General features: G+C 35.6%; 1 protein-coding gene across 1 annotated transcript in view; it reads left to right on the top strand.

The window, feature by feature from the left end:
• Positions 1 to 13,083, top strand: part of MYO10 (myosin X) — a 256,436-nt gene that overhangs the window by 139,954 nt on the left and 103,399 nt on the right. Inside the window, exons 5-9 of the mRNA XM_021008633.2 lie at positions 1,364 to 1,498; positions 3,043 to 3,167; positions 3,666 to 3,679; positions 3,788 to 3,872; positions 5,983 to 6,086. Of these exons, the coding sequence (XP_020864292.1) occupies positions 1,364 to 1,498; positions 3,043 to 3,167; positions 3,666 to 3,679; positions 3,788 to 3,872; positions 5,983 to 6,086 (463 nt within the window). The remainder of the gene's footprint in view (positions 1 to 1,363; positions 1,499 to 3,042; positions 3,168 to 3,665; positions 3,680 to 3,787; positions 3,873 to 5,982; positions 6,087 to 13,083) is intronic.

Raw genomic sequence — 13,083 nt, 5'->3', positions numbered from 1 at the left:
AATCGCTGGCCACTGAACAATATATTTCTTCTGCAATTGCTAGAAGAGGTTGAGAATGGTAATGCAGTTTGAAACCGGCAAATAACCCAGACTGTTCTTTGGCTCTGTAGCAGCTTTTGACAGAAAGATGTAACCAACAAACTTACTTGCAGTTATTAACTTGGTAGTCAAAGAATTCTATGTCTAAGTTGGGCTACAGAATGTATTTGGAGAATTTTGCTCTTGCAGGAGTACTCTTAAAGGGAAAGGTTAAGCTGAGAGTTGATTTCTAGAGTATACTGATTGAGATGTTTTGTATTTGAAAGGTATCAGTTAAATCCAGCCCTGCTTTCTCTCTCTCTTCCCTGTTCCAAAGTTTTTCCCTGTCCTTCTTATTTCTTGGGCTTAAGAAACTATCTCCAGGGGGAACAAGTCTGATAGAACAGAAAATGGGAAGATTAATAAGGATAGATAGAAGATCCTCTTGGTCTACTTTCATGCTAGTGTCCTCTGTGGAGTTAATTGGGGGGGGGGGGTCATGGGGTTAAGTGACTTGCCCAAGATCACACAGCTTGTAAGTGTCAAGTATCTAAGATGAGATTTGAACTCAGGTCCTACTGACTCCAGGGCCAATGCTCTATGCACTGCGCTACCTAGTTGCCCTGGAGTTAATTTCTTGAAGCAATTTGACATAGTTCCCACTTTGAATCATTCTGATGGCTTATTTTTTAAATAATAAAACTGTTATTATTGAAGATAAAAATAATTTTAAAAAGCAAAAGCTTAATATTTGTCATTTAACACATAGGATGTTCTCATGAACTATCCACTAAGTAAAATCTGATGATTTTTCTGATGGAACATCATCAGTATTAAAACTAATCCAGTATTTGATTTAAGAAAAGGGTTCCATGACAGTGTTATAAAAATGAGAGCAATCTAAAAGATTAGAAAAGGTAGAGAGGCTTTCCTGAACTCCAAGCCTGCACCTCCAACTGTCTATTGAACATTTTCACGTTGATGGCTGTGTGTTGACCTCATTACCAAGTTGGATTCTAAGTCCTTTAAATGCGTAAATCATGGTTTATACTTTATTCCCCAAAGTTCCTAAATATATTTGTATAGGCATGTGTTTGGCCACCCCAGAGGAGAGGGGTGGGGGGAATAAGTTTGGTTTTTTTTGCATGACACAACTTCCATAGTATTATCTTTTTCATTATTAAGATGGTAACTTTAATTTCTTAACCATAAAAGGGAATATAAAGAATGATAGGGGCTATATTGCTAGCTGCAAAAATAAAGTGTTTTACTACTTAGCACTTTAATTTTTTAAGGATGATTAGTATAGCACCATGTCTTTCCTTATATTTATTTTGTTTTTCAGTGGTGAAAGTGGGGCAGGTAAAACAGAGAGCACTAAGCTGATCCTCAAGTTCCTGTCTGCCATAAGCCAACACTCTTTGGAATTATCAATAAAAGAAAAGACAACCTGTGTGGAGCAAGCCATTCTTGAAAGCAGGTATTTCTTAATTTAATTATTCTACTCTTTTAATTTCAAAAGTGCTTAACGATTTTGAGAGTTGTCTCCTCAACCCTTCTGTTAGGACAGGTCATTTTCATTATTAGTAGCAACTGAATGAAGTAACAACATGTTTCCTTTAAAGTTTCAAGGAGAATAAGATAGATTAACAAGCAAAAATTGTGGTCATTGAGTAACCAACTATATGAAGAAGACACTGATACATATTAGCAGAAAGACAGGTTTTTATAATCATATACCATGTGAATTGGAAGCATTTTTTTCTCTTACCTAGTGGTTGTGAGCTTCAGCCCTGGAAAGATCTTAGCAATAACAGTATAGGGACTTCATCTGAAAGTATTGTTAGCATTCCATATCTGCAGCTCTCCTACCCACCTTTGTTTTTTAATTTGAAAAAAAAAATGAACAGAAATCTATTTTCTCTCGCTCCCATCTCCCACCATGTTGTGGAAAAAAGAGAAAAGAACAGCAAATTCCTTGTAATAGATATTCATAGTCAAGCAAAACAAATGCACTTATTGGCTGTATGTATGTGTGTGTGTGTGTGTGTGTGTGTGTGTGTGTGTGTGTGTGTTGTGTACACATACACACACATATATGAAAATATAATGGTTCATTCTGTACATATATAATTCCTATCCATCTTTTCTCCTTCACGAAGACTTTGCAGATCCCCCAAGCCAGTATATTACTGTATTTTTTCTGTACCTCTATTATTGAACCGTACCATTATACTTTGTTGTGCATATATACATAATTATATTTTTTTATGCTTATTTTGTATGTTATGCTGTAATTTCTGTGATTTCTAACATGGAGGAGGTAGTCAACACATTGTCATAAAATACTTGTTGGATGTATGAAGAAATAAATTATATTTGTTTAGCAGTATTAGCAGTGGGGTATTTTATAGCAATTCGTATCAGAATTTTGAAGGTGATTTATACAGTCAGTTTTTCTTAGAAAACATTTTCCTACTCTGTTATTTTCTTCATGATCTAGGTATGTTAATTTACACAGAAAGCAACTGTCCATTTTGAATTTTTCATAAGTACTCAAACTATTATGACTTCTTAATCAAAATAATTCTCATCATAAATATTAATTACCTTATTTTTCAAAATAAGAAAATTCACTGAGAAGCAATGTATAGAATGCTCTTTGGAGGTAGGTCTTGCTTCTGATACATATCAGCAGTGTGACCACCTCACCTCTAGGTGCCCCACACAGCTCTCTCTAAGACTAAGTCACAGACAAGTTGTCATCAGTATTGGTGGAGGGATTTTCCACACGAAGAATTTCTTAATACTAGCATCACAGATCCATACCAAAAAAGAAAAAAACAAATAATTTCCATGTTAAAGAAAGTTCTAGGTTTCACTAAAGGATCAAGGATGTAGCACCTGTATAGGGGTAATATTTATTTCTGGTTTCTATAGAGCTGACATTTTGGGGGGGAAACGATTTTATTGTTTTTACTTCTGTTCCTAATTAACCTTTTTTGCTACCCTCTCATTTCACAGCCCAATTATGGAAGCTTTTGGTAATGCAAAGACTGTTTACAACAACAACTCTAGTCGCTTCGGGAAGTTTATTCAGCTGAACATCTGTGAGAAGGGAAATATTCAAGGAGGAAGAATTATAGATTGTATCCTGTTTTCCTTTTCATTTCTTCTCTATTTAACCTTGATAAGTAGGAAGGACCTGCTGCTGATGCTGGATTGTCACAGTGATGGAGGGAAAGAAGAAAGAGAAACATTATCTTCCTGGATTTGCTTTAAATGGTTGATTCAAGAGTAAGCAGAATTGAACTATTTAATTAGTGTACATGGTTAAGAACAAATTGTTCTTTGGAAAACTCTAGTAGCTGGTGTCATTATCTTAAACCCTGTGCTCATAATTAACCATAAAACATAGGTGGTTGAAATCTATTGTCACATAATTTGACTTCTGACTTTCTAGTTCTTAGCATGTTTGTAATTAAATCTGGATGAGCTAGTCTTATGTTAGATTCATTTGTGTTCTGGCAACACAAATAACATATCAGAGAGACTGTGGTGAAGGAAAATAAAAACAGAAGATTGTAGATAAAGCTAATTTAAAATTCTTGATTTTTCCTTGACTTGTAATTTCTTTCAAAATGAAGATTTATTAGAAAAAGTAAGTTTATTTTTTGTTCAGTTTGCATTTTGTTTGTTTCTTTCTTAAGACTGTCAATTTATGTAAATTAACAAAGGAAAAACAGTGAAATTTGATATATTCCCACAGAACCGAGTGGTAAGACAGAATCCAGGGGAAAGGAATTATCATATATTCTATGCACTGTTGGCAGGACTAGAGAATGAAGAGAAAGGTACGTGACAGAAACAGTAGGTACACATGTGTTTATAACCTGTTTTCCATTTTTAAAAAATCAATCATCATAGAAGAACTATGGAGAAAGATTTAGAAATGTGTGGTAGATTAGTTGTTTCAAAATGAATGGAAAATTGAATTTACTGCAGTGTCAAATGATGTAGGGAGAAGAGGATAGACAGGAAATCTGGAATCTCCTTGGCTTTTGGCTTTTCTTGTACATCTCTAATTCAGAGGGTGTTTCTAAAAAGAAAAGCATTAAAATCAATTTTTTTTATGACACATGAATAATGATGCTTTCCAACATTTACAGAAGTGAAAAGAAACTCTCTAATTAGTGGGGCCACCATTTGTTATTTTCTAATAATAAAAGCTGACATGTACTTAGTGTTTTTCAGTTGTAAAACATTTGAGTTCCTCACAGCAACACTATACTAGAGATACTGCCAATATTAGTAGATTGTTTAACAACATCCATTAAGTGCTTGTACAAGCACTGTGGTAGGCCCTGAGAATATAGAGGGGGAAGAAGTTGTGGGGGGATAAATAGTTCCTTCTCTCAAGAAACATACATTTTATTTGGGGACACACGGGGAGTATTTTGTTTTTTGTTTTTCGTAGGGGTGTGGTGGGGTGGAGTGGGGAAGAGGTACTAGCTTCAGGGGAGACAAGAAAGGCTTCATGTAGAAGGCAGAGCTTAAGTTGAACTTTGAAAGAAATGATGGATTTTAAGAAAGAACAAATAGGTTTGGAGAGGTAATTTGCCCAGTATCACCCAGATGGAAGGTGATAAGAGACCTGAAACCAACAGATCTCTTTCTGTTAAAGGTATCAATATCTTTCTAGTCACCTAACTTCACAACCTTGGTTTTCGTTGTTGTTCCAGTTGTTTTCAGTTGTGTCTGACTGTTCATGACCCCATTTGGGGTTTTCCTGGTAAAAATACTGGAGTGATTTGCCATTTCCTTCTCTAGCTCATTTTACAGATGAGGAAACTGAGGCAAACAGGGTTAAGTGACTTGCCCAGGGTCACACAGCTAAGTGTCTGAATCTAGATTTGAGCTCAATAAAATGTGTTTTCCTGACTCCAGACCTGGCTCTCTATCCACTTAGCCACCTTGTTGCTCCTCACGATCTTGGAGTCATGCTTAACTCTTCCTTCTTCCACCCTGCATCACTGCTAATCAGATACTTCCACACTGTCTCTCCTCCATCTGTCTCTCCACTCACACCACACTACAACCACTCTAATGCAAGTGTTCATTTTCTCTCATGTAGATTATGGCAAGAGTATCCTAATTGCTTTCCTGTCCTCTACTCTCTCCCTTCTCAAATGCATCCTGTATACAGTTGCCAGAATTATACTACTATATAACACAGATTCGTTCATGTAACTCTACTGCTCAAGAAGTTCTATTGGTGGCTTCTTGCCTCTGGAATTCTTCAGTGCTGTTGTACTTTTAAAGCCCTTTATGATCCTTCTTCAGTCTTCATTTCCATGATTAATGCACATTACACATTCTCCTTCATGCACTCTGCAGTCTAGCCACATTGGCCTGCTTACTGTACCCCATTCAGGATATTACATATTACATCTCCAGGTCTTTGTTTAGGCTATGCCCAATGCCTAGAATGTACTTTTACCTTTAAAATCCCTGTCTTCCTTCAAAGCTTAGTTTCTGTGTCACTTCTTACTGAAGACCTTTCCTTGTTCCCTTCCTTACCCAATTGCTTGCACCATTTCCCCAGTAATTCTTTGATATATATTTTGTATTTTGGTCTCTGCATGCAGGTTCTTTACCCTAGTAGAATATAAGCTCCTTGAGGGCAAGAACTGTTTCATTTTTTTCTTTGCCATGAAGGTGCATGGCACATGGTCAGCTTTTAATACTACACTGATTTTAACATGGTCCAGCATCCTGATGTATAAAAATACACTTAATACAAATTATTGTTATTTCCATGAAAGGGAGATGGCAATGAGGTATATTTGGCTCTCTTTTTAATTGCAGGAGGAAAACCTTTTGTGTTGTGTTGTTCCCTAAGCTAATCAGCTGAATAACAATAAAATTTGTGGCCTTACATTTTTCTCTCTTTTTATATTGCAGAGGAGTTTTATTTATCTGTGCCAGAAAACTACCACTACTTGAATCAGTCTGGGTGTGTAACAGATGCGACAATCAATGATAAAGAATCCTTCAAGGATGTCATTGTAAGTTTCCTAATAGGAGTTAATTTTTTAAACTTTCTGGTACAGTGTACTGTCCATTACTCAAGTAAAAACTGAAATAATGACAATCAACAAGCATTCAAAAGCAGGAATTTCCTTTTTTTTTTCTTTTGCTTCAAATTTGCCTTCAAAGGTTGGGGTAATCCTTTTTACCTGGCATTAAAAGACCTTGAAAAATAATGAACTATTTTAATAATAATATTCCTGTTCACAGAATTCTTTGCAATGTTGTGTTTTCCTCACAACCAGTTAGGTTGTACAGGTATTTTCCTTTTTTTTTCTAGATGAGAAAACTAATTCACAAAGAAGTTAAATGATTCTTAAGTGGTAAATTTTGGACTTGGGTCTTCTTTTCATTTTAGTTAACTAATTTATTTTTCATTTTCAGCATTCACTTCCACAAGCTTTTGAGTTTTAAATATTCTTCCCCTCCCTCCCCAGGATGACATACAATCTGATATAGGCTCTGCGTATATGTTCCTATTAAACATATTTTCACATTAGTCATGTTGTAAAGAAGAATTAGAAGCAAGGAGAGGAACCATGAGAAAGAAGAAACAAAACAAAACAACAACCATAGAAGAGAGCAAATAGTATGTTTCAATCTGCATTCAGACTCTGTAGTTCTTTCTCTGGATGTGAATAGCATTTTCCACCATGAGACCTTTGGAGATGTCTTAAATCCTTGCATTGCTGAGAAGGGCTAAATCTATCAAAAGTCATCTCACAACCTGGATGTTACACTGTATAATGTTCTCCTGGTTCTGCTCATTTCACTCAGCATCAGTCTATACAAGTCTTTCCAGGTTTTTCTGAAGTCTTTCTGCTCATCATTTCTTATAGCACAATAGTATTCCATTATACCATTCTATATACCGCAACTTGTTCTGCCATTCCCCAGTTGATGAGCATCACCTCAATTTCCAATTCTTTGCCACCACAAAAAGAGCTGCTATAAATATTTTTGTACATGTGGGTCCTTTTCCCATTGGTGTGATCTCTTTGAGATACAGCCCTAAAAGTGCTATTGCTGGATCAAAGGGAATGCACATTTTTATAGCCCTTTGGGCATAGTTCCAAATTGCTTTGAGTCTTCTGATAAGAAACCATGGTCTTTTCAGAACACCACACTGAAGGAAAAATTCTCATACCCCTTTGGACAAACATTTCATTTTTTAATTGAAGATTTCTAGCCATAAAAATCATACTTCAGTTCATTTCAATTTTTTTTTTATCTTGGTAGTCCAAAAAATTGTTACTGAAATTTCTCTTTTTCCTTTAACATAAGGAGAGAGGCATTGTGGTAGAGAGGTTGGAGAAGTGGCCTCAGAGTCAGAAGACCAGAGTTCAAGTCCCACTTAATGACATATACTTGTCTGTGTGTCCCTGGACAAGTTACTTAAACTCTCTAAGACTGAAGTCACAGAAAACTTGCCTTCCACTTACTTAGATAGAGTTTCTTCATCCAGGAGTTCCCTATATCATTAAAATCAAATTACCAGGGGCAGCTAGATGGCTCAGTGGATAGAGCACTGGCCCTGAAGTCAGGAGGGCCTGAGTTCAAATGCAGCCTCAGACCAAACACTTGACACTTACTAGCTGTGTGACCTGTGTTAACCCCAATTGCCTAAAAAACAAACAAAAAAAATCAAATTTCCAGTCCTTATCCCTTTTATTGTAAACTCAATCATTGCCTGTATCCTACTTATATTCTATTTATTGTAGGCACAATCATTTACCATTTATGGGTAATTACCGTGTCTTTATGGTTATTTATGTTCCAATTATCCATAAACAGAGAACAAGTAATGAATACCTTGATTATAAAAACTTTTCATTAGAACTCCTCTTGTCCAGCTTAAATAAGACTGTTCTTTAACTTTTCCTTATTAGGAGCTCCTTTTCCATCTTTTCAGTCATCGTTGTCAACCTTACCTGAAACATTCCTAGTTTCTCCTCTTCTTAAAATTTGGTGATCAAATGTAAAATGTGTAGACAACATAATTCACCAACACACTGTTTATCAAGGAAACATAGTATTACTGATGCATATTTAGTTTATATCCTGTACGTGGGGATTTTTTTTTCAGTCCTTTTAGGTTTTATGCTCTCATTTATAGAATTCCTCTTCTATTGGTCAGTACAATTTTGAACTTGATGCCAGTCTTCCAGAATGCATTGGATGTAGTCAGAAGACTAATCTCAGGTCTGTCACATGCTGTGGACAGTAGTATACACAGTAAAATATTTGCTGTGGAGCAGAACTTGAATAAAGCCGATTCAACTAAGAGAGTTTCATTATTTAGGTTTCAGAAAGCTTTTGTTATAAAGCTTATTAAAACTTATTATTAAAGTTATAAACAATTTTACTGATAAATCATTCTCAACAATCCTCCCGTAATTTAGTGATATACATAGTTAATAAATCTTATTAAAATCATCTTCTCAGTCCATTGTCCAAGAGGCAGCTAGATAGTACAGGGGGATGGATCTTGGACCTGGAATCAGGAAGCTCTGAGTTAGAATGGTGCTTGAGAGGCTGATTGGCTGAATCACTTTAGGCAAATCCCTTTCACTTTAGATCTTAGGTAAATCACTTTCACTCTCTCAGCCTGTTTCCTTGTCTGTAAAATGGGAAGAATAATAATAAATAGCACCTACCTCACAGGGTTGTTGTCAGATAAAATACTATAATACACATAAATCACAAACCTTAAAATACAATATAAATCCTAGGTAATTTAATTATCAGCATAGTGGATTAACTAAGATTCTGGAACTATTCCCTATATAAGATCACTAGAGAAATCACTCAGACTGTTGCCAAAACATTGATCACTTTACATTTAGCCTTCAAACACGTTTTTGTTGCATGGTACTTTTATTTGGTAGTTTATCATTAAGAATTTTGGAAGTGGAATCAAAAACCTTTCACAGATTATAGGATCATAGTTTTAGAACTGGAATGGATTTTGAGGTTACCATTTCCAGCCTCTTCATTTTACACTTAAGGAAATTAAAGACCAGTGAAGTTAAGTGACAGCTGTAATGTTGCACAGTGTGTGACAGAGCTGAAATTGGAACCTAGGTCTTCTGACTAAATACAATACTCTTTTCATTGTACCACCTTGTGTTTCCATCTTATAATGTAATCCCCTTGTCACTGTTACTGTTATTCAGTCAGAATAAAATTAAATTCAACTGACAGATGTCCTTCAAAAAGCCATTGTTGACTGCATCTTAAAATCTTCCGAGTGTTTGTTTACAGATTACTTGTTTTTTCTACCTAGGTTTGAACCCTAAGCTCACTGGTCTGTAATTTCCTGAATCATTCTTCGTTTCCCTAAGCAGAACCTTTGCCCTTTGTAAATCACAGGGAGAGGCAGCATGCTTTTATTGGATAGAGAACCAGCCTTGAAATCAGGAAACCCTGGGTTCAGGCTCTTCTTCTGATATGGCCATTTTAACTTTTCCATACCCCAAACAACTCTAAGAGATGACAAATTATAGAATAGTTACACATGAATGAATTTCTTTACTGGAAATTTACTATTTAGATGAAATCATAGGTTTTCCCTACCCTTTTGTGTCCCAGTCCTCCTCCAATTCCCCACAGAAACTTGTCCTGTCTTTCATGGTTTTTCAAGACTGTTGACTAGTCCTGCTAGAGTGATACTTCCTGTTCCTTAAATATTCTAGAGTGCATATCATCAGTCCTTGATAAGTGATCTAGTATGTTCTAGATGCTCTTTAATTATATCTTTGTATTTTAATTTATACTTCTAGTCTTCTGTTATAGATAGGGCTCTTAACAGTCACCTTGCTTATATATTTTTGTAAAAGAGATGACTTTGAGAAGGAATAGGGAAACCAGGTTTCTTCTTGGTGATTTAAAGAAAAGAATATAAATAAATGCTAGCATACATTACCCTAGGCAAGTCACATGACCTTCTTTTGCCTCAATTTCCTCAGTGGTAAAATAAAGAAGTAGCTTATTGCATGTAAGGGCCTTTCTAGCTGTAAATCTAAGATCTTGTAAGTGAAAGGGTTAGGTTGTTCTGTTAACTACATAAGGAAACAGAATTTTCATAGATTCAGTTTACTTCTTCACTGTGATCAAAAAAAGTGTTTAGATCTGAAGCAAGGGTATGGAACTCAAATAGTAATGAAGGGTCACTATGTGAGTCTCTGTGGGCCACATATTGACTTACTTTTAAAACATAATGTTATCTATGTTTTATTGTATTTATTTTGGTATTTCTCAATTACATTTTAATCTGGTTCTAGCTGTGCACTTGACAGTGTTGTAGGTGTTGCTGTGTGTTTGACACCTCCGATCTAAAAGACAGGCTGTTGTGTAAATATAGTGCCATCTTCATTTCGATCCAGTCTTTTCCTTTCCCTTTGATCCAAGTAACCAGTTTTCTCTGTGACCACTAGGGTGCATGTTACAGCAAGTAGAGTGCTGTCTTCCTGACAGTGCCAAGTTTCGGTGGGATTATAAATAACTTACTTTTTCTTAGTTGACAAAAGGAAGTTAAATTATTGAATAACATGATGTGCCAAGAGAAATTCTCTTATAGACTATGATTTATCTAACATTGCCTGTTTAAGCCATTGGTGGTAGTTTTATTTTTTCATTTAAATAATTATTCTCAAAATCTTGATCAAATTAAATAAAGAAAAGTGTCATCTATGTGAAATATAAGTCCCAGAGATAAAGGAGTAATAATAAAAAAAATAGCTAGTATAAAACATTTTATTTTTTTAAAAAACTTGTTTTAATATATCAAGATCCTATTTTTAATCATCTTTCTTATACTCCCTCAACACCCATCTTCCAGAATTTGAGAATGCAAGAAAAACAAAATGCATTTCAAGCATGTATATTCAACCAAAACATTGCCACATTGTCTGCATCCAAAAAAACCCCATTTTACCTCATTTTGCATTCTGAATTTTTCACCTCTATGAGGAGGTATGTAGCATGTTTTATCATAAGTTCTCTGGAATGGTGGTTGAATATTATGCTGATAAGAATTCAGTACAATATATTCAATCCCATTTATATTCCATAATCCCTCATATTCCTTTACTTTGCCACCTCAAGAGGAACTATAAATATTTTTGTACATCATTAAAGTTTATTCTGCTTAGGATCAATCCTTCCCAAAACCTGCCCTTCTTATAATCCTCCCTTCTCCTTTCTCGCCTTTCCCTCAACTCTCTGTTTAATTAATGAAATTAATTTCTGCTCCCAACTCATTACGTGTATAATAGTTCATATAAGAATGAGGTACAACTGTCAGCCATTCCTCTTCACCTTGATATAGATGTCTACTTGTACACCTTGATTATGTGAGATGATTTCCCATAACTTTCTCTTCTTTTGCACTCATCCCCATCCCAAGTGTCCTCTTCTTCCCCTCTCTTTCCATTCTTTTCTTAAGATCACCAAGACATAAGGGAACCACTCATACGATGTCTGATGAAGACAGAGATCAGAGGGGACACATATATCAACTCCCCATATTTTAATATAAGCAATTTATGTTTATCCCTTTGTTATTGTTCATTCATGTTTACTTTTTTATTTTTCTCTTCACTTCTCTATTTGAACTTCAAAGTTTCTCCACAGTTTTGGGTTTTTTTAGATCACGAATGCTTAGAAGTTTGCTATTTCATTAAAGGTTTATTTCCCTCTGTAATATTTTTCATCTGTAAATATTCATTTCTTCTGTGTAAGTTATTCTTGGCTGTAAACCCATATCCTTTGTCTTCTGGAATATCCAAATTCTCCACTTCTTTATAGTGGTGACTGCTAAATTGTGTGTAATCCTGACTGTTACTCTTTGGTTTTTGAATTCTTTATTTCTAGCTACTTGCAGTAATTTTCCTTTGACCTGGAATCTGTGGATATTAGCTCTCATGTTTTCATTTGGAAGTTCCTTTTAGAAGGTGACCATAGCTCCTTTCTATTTCCACTTTGCCCTCTGGTTCTAAGAGATAGCAGTTTTCTTTTAAGATTTCTTAAAATAAGACATCCAGGTTCTTTTTTTGATCATGGTATTGACATAGCCTAATGATCCTCAGTTTGTTTTCCAGGTCATTTGATTTTTGCTGTGAGATAACCTTAGATTTTCTTCAATTTCTTTTTCAGTCTTTTGGCTTTTGTTTTAATATTTCTTGTCACCTCATAGAGTTCTATTTGGTCCATTCTAATTTTCAGGGAATTGGTTGTTTGGGCAAGGGTTTGAACACTTTTGCCAAGCTATTAATTCCCTTTCCAATTTTTTCTTCCATAGCTTTCATTTATTTTCCTTTTTTTTTTCCCTCAAGCACTCTTATTCCATTTCTAAAAACATTTCTAAACTTTTTTTTTAAATTCTTGCTTCATCTCTTCCAGGCTTTCTAATTGTTTTTGTGTCCAAGCTGTGTTTTTCTCTGAGGCACTGCTTGTAGATGTTTTGTAGTCTTTTTTTTCTTCGGTGTTTATGACTTGAGCATCCCTGCCACCCTTCTTTTTATTCTGGAGTTTTTTTGGTTTGTTTTGCCCATCCTTCCATCCTACTTCCTAATCTTACACATAATATTAGGGCGGCGCTCCACTACACTTCTGGAAGGAAGTTCTGAGCTGGTCCTTTTACTGCTTTCTTGGGGTATTAAGACTGGGGACCTGCCAGCTTTCAGTGCTCCCAAAGTGGTCTGATCTAAGTCAGAGTCTGAATGCTTCTTTCCTCTCACCACCCCGCCCCCTTTCCTGGTCTGAAGTCTGCAACTTTATGACCTGTGTTTGGGTCTGTGCGAGAATAGGCAGCTGCTGGACTCGATCCCTGTCAGTCATCTGGAAAGCTTTGTTAGTTCGGAATGGCAGAATTGTAGGCTTTCTTGTACTCTGGGATTTTTACCTTGTTTATTACTCTGCAGATGAGCCTAGATGCTTTAAGTGAGATTTGGGTCTGAGCCACACAGCTGCTGC

This window comes from Phascolarctos cinereus, unplaced genomic scaffold, assembly GCF_003287225.1.
Source record: "Phascolarctos cinereus isolate Bilbo 61053 unplaced genomic scaffold, phaCin_HiC Scaffold_4;HRSCAF=312, whole genome shotgun sequence".
Lineage (NCBI taxonomy): Eukaryota > Metazoa > Chordata > Mammalia > Diprotodontia > Phascolarctidae > Phascolarctos > Phascolarctos cinereus.
Note: the sequence above shows the minus strand (reverse complement) of the source record. Positions and strands in the feature narration are given on the sequence as shown.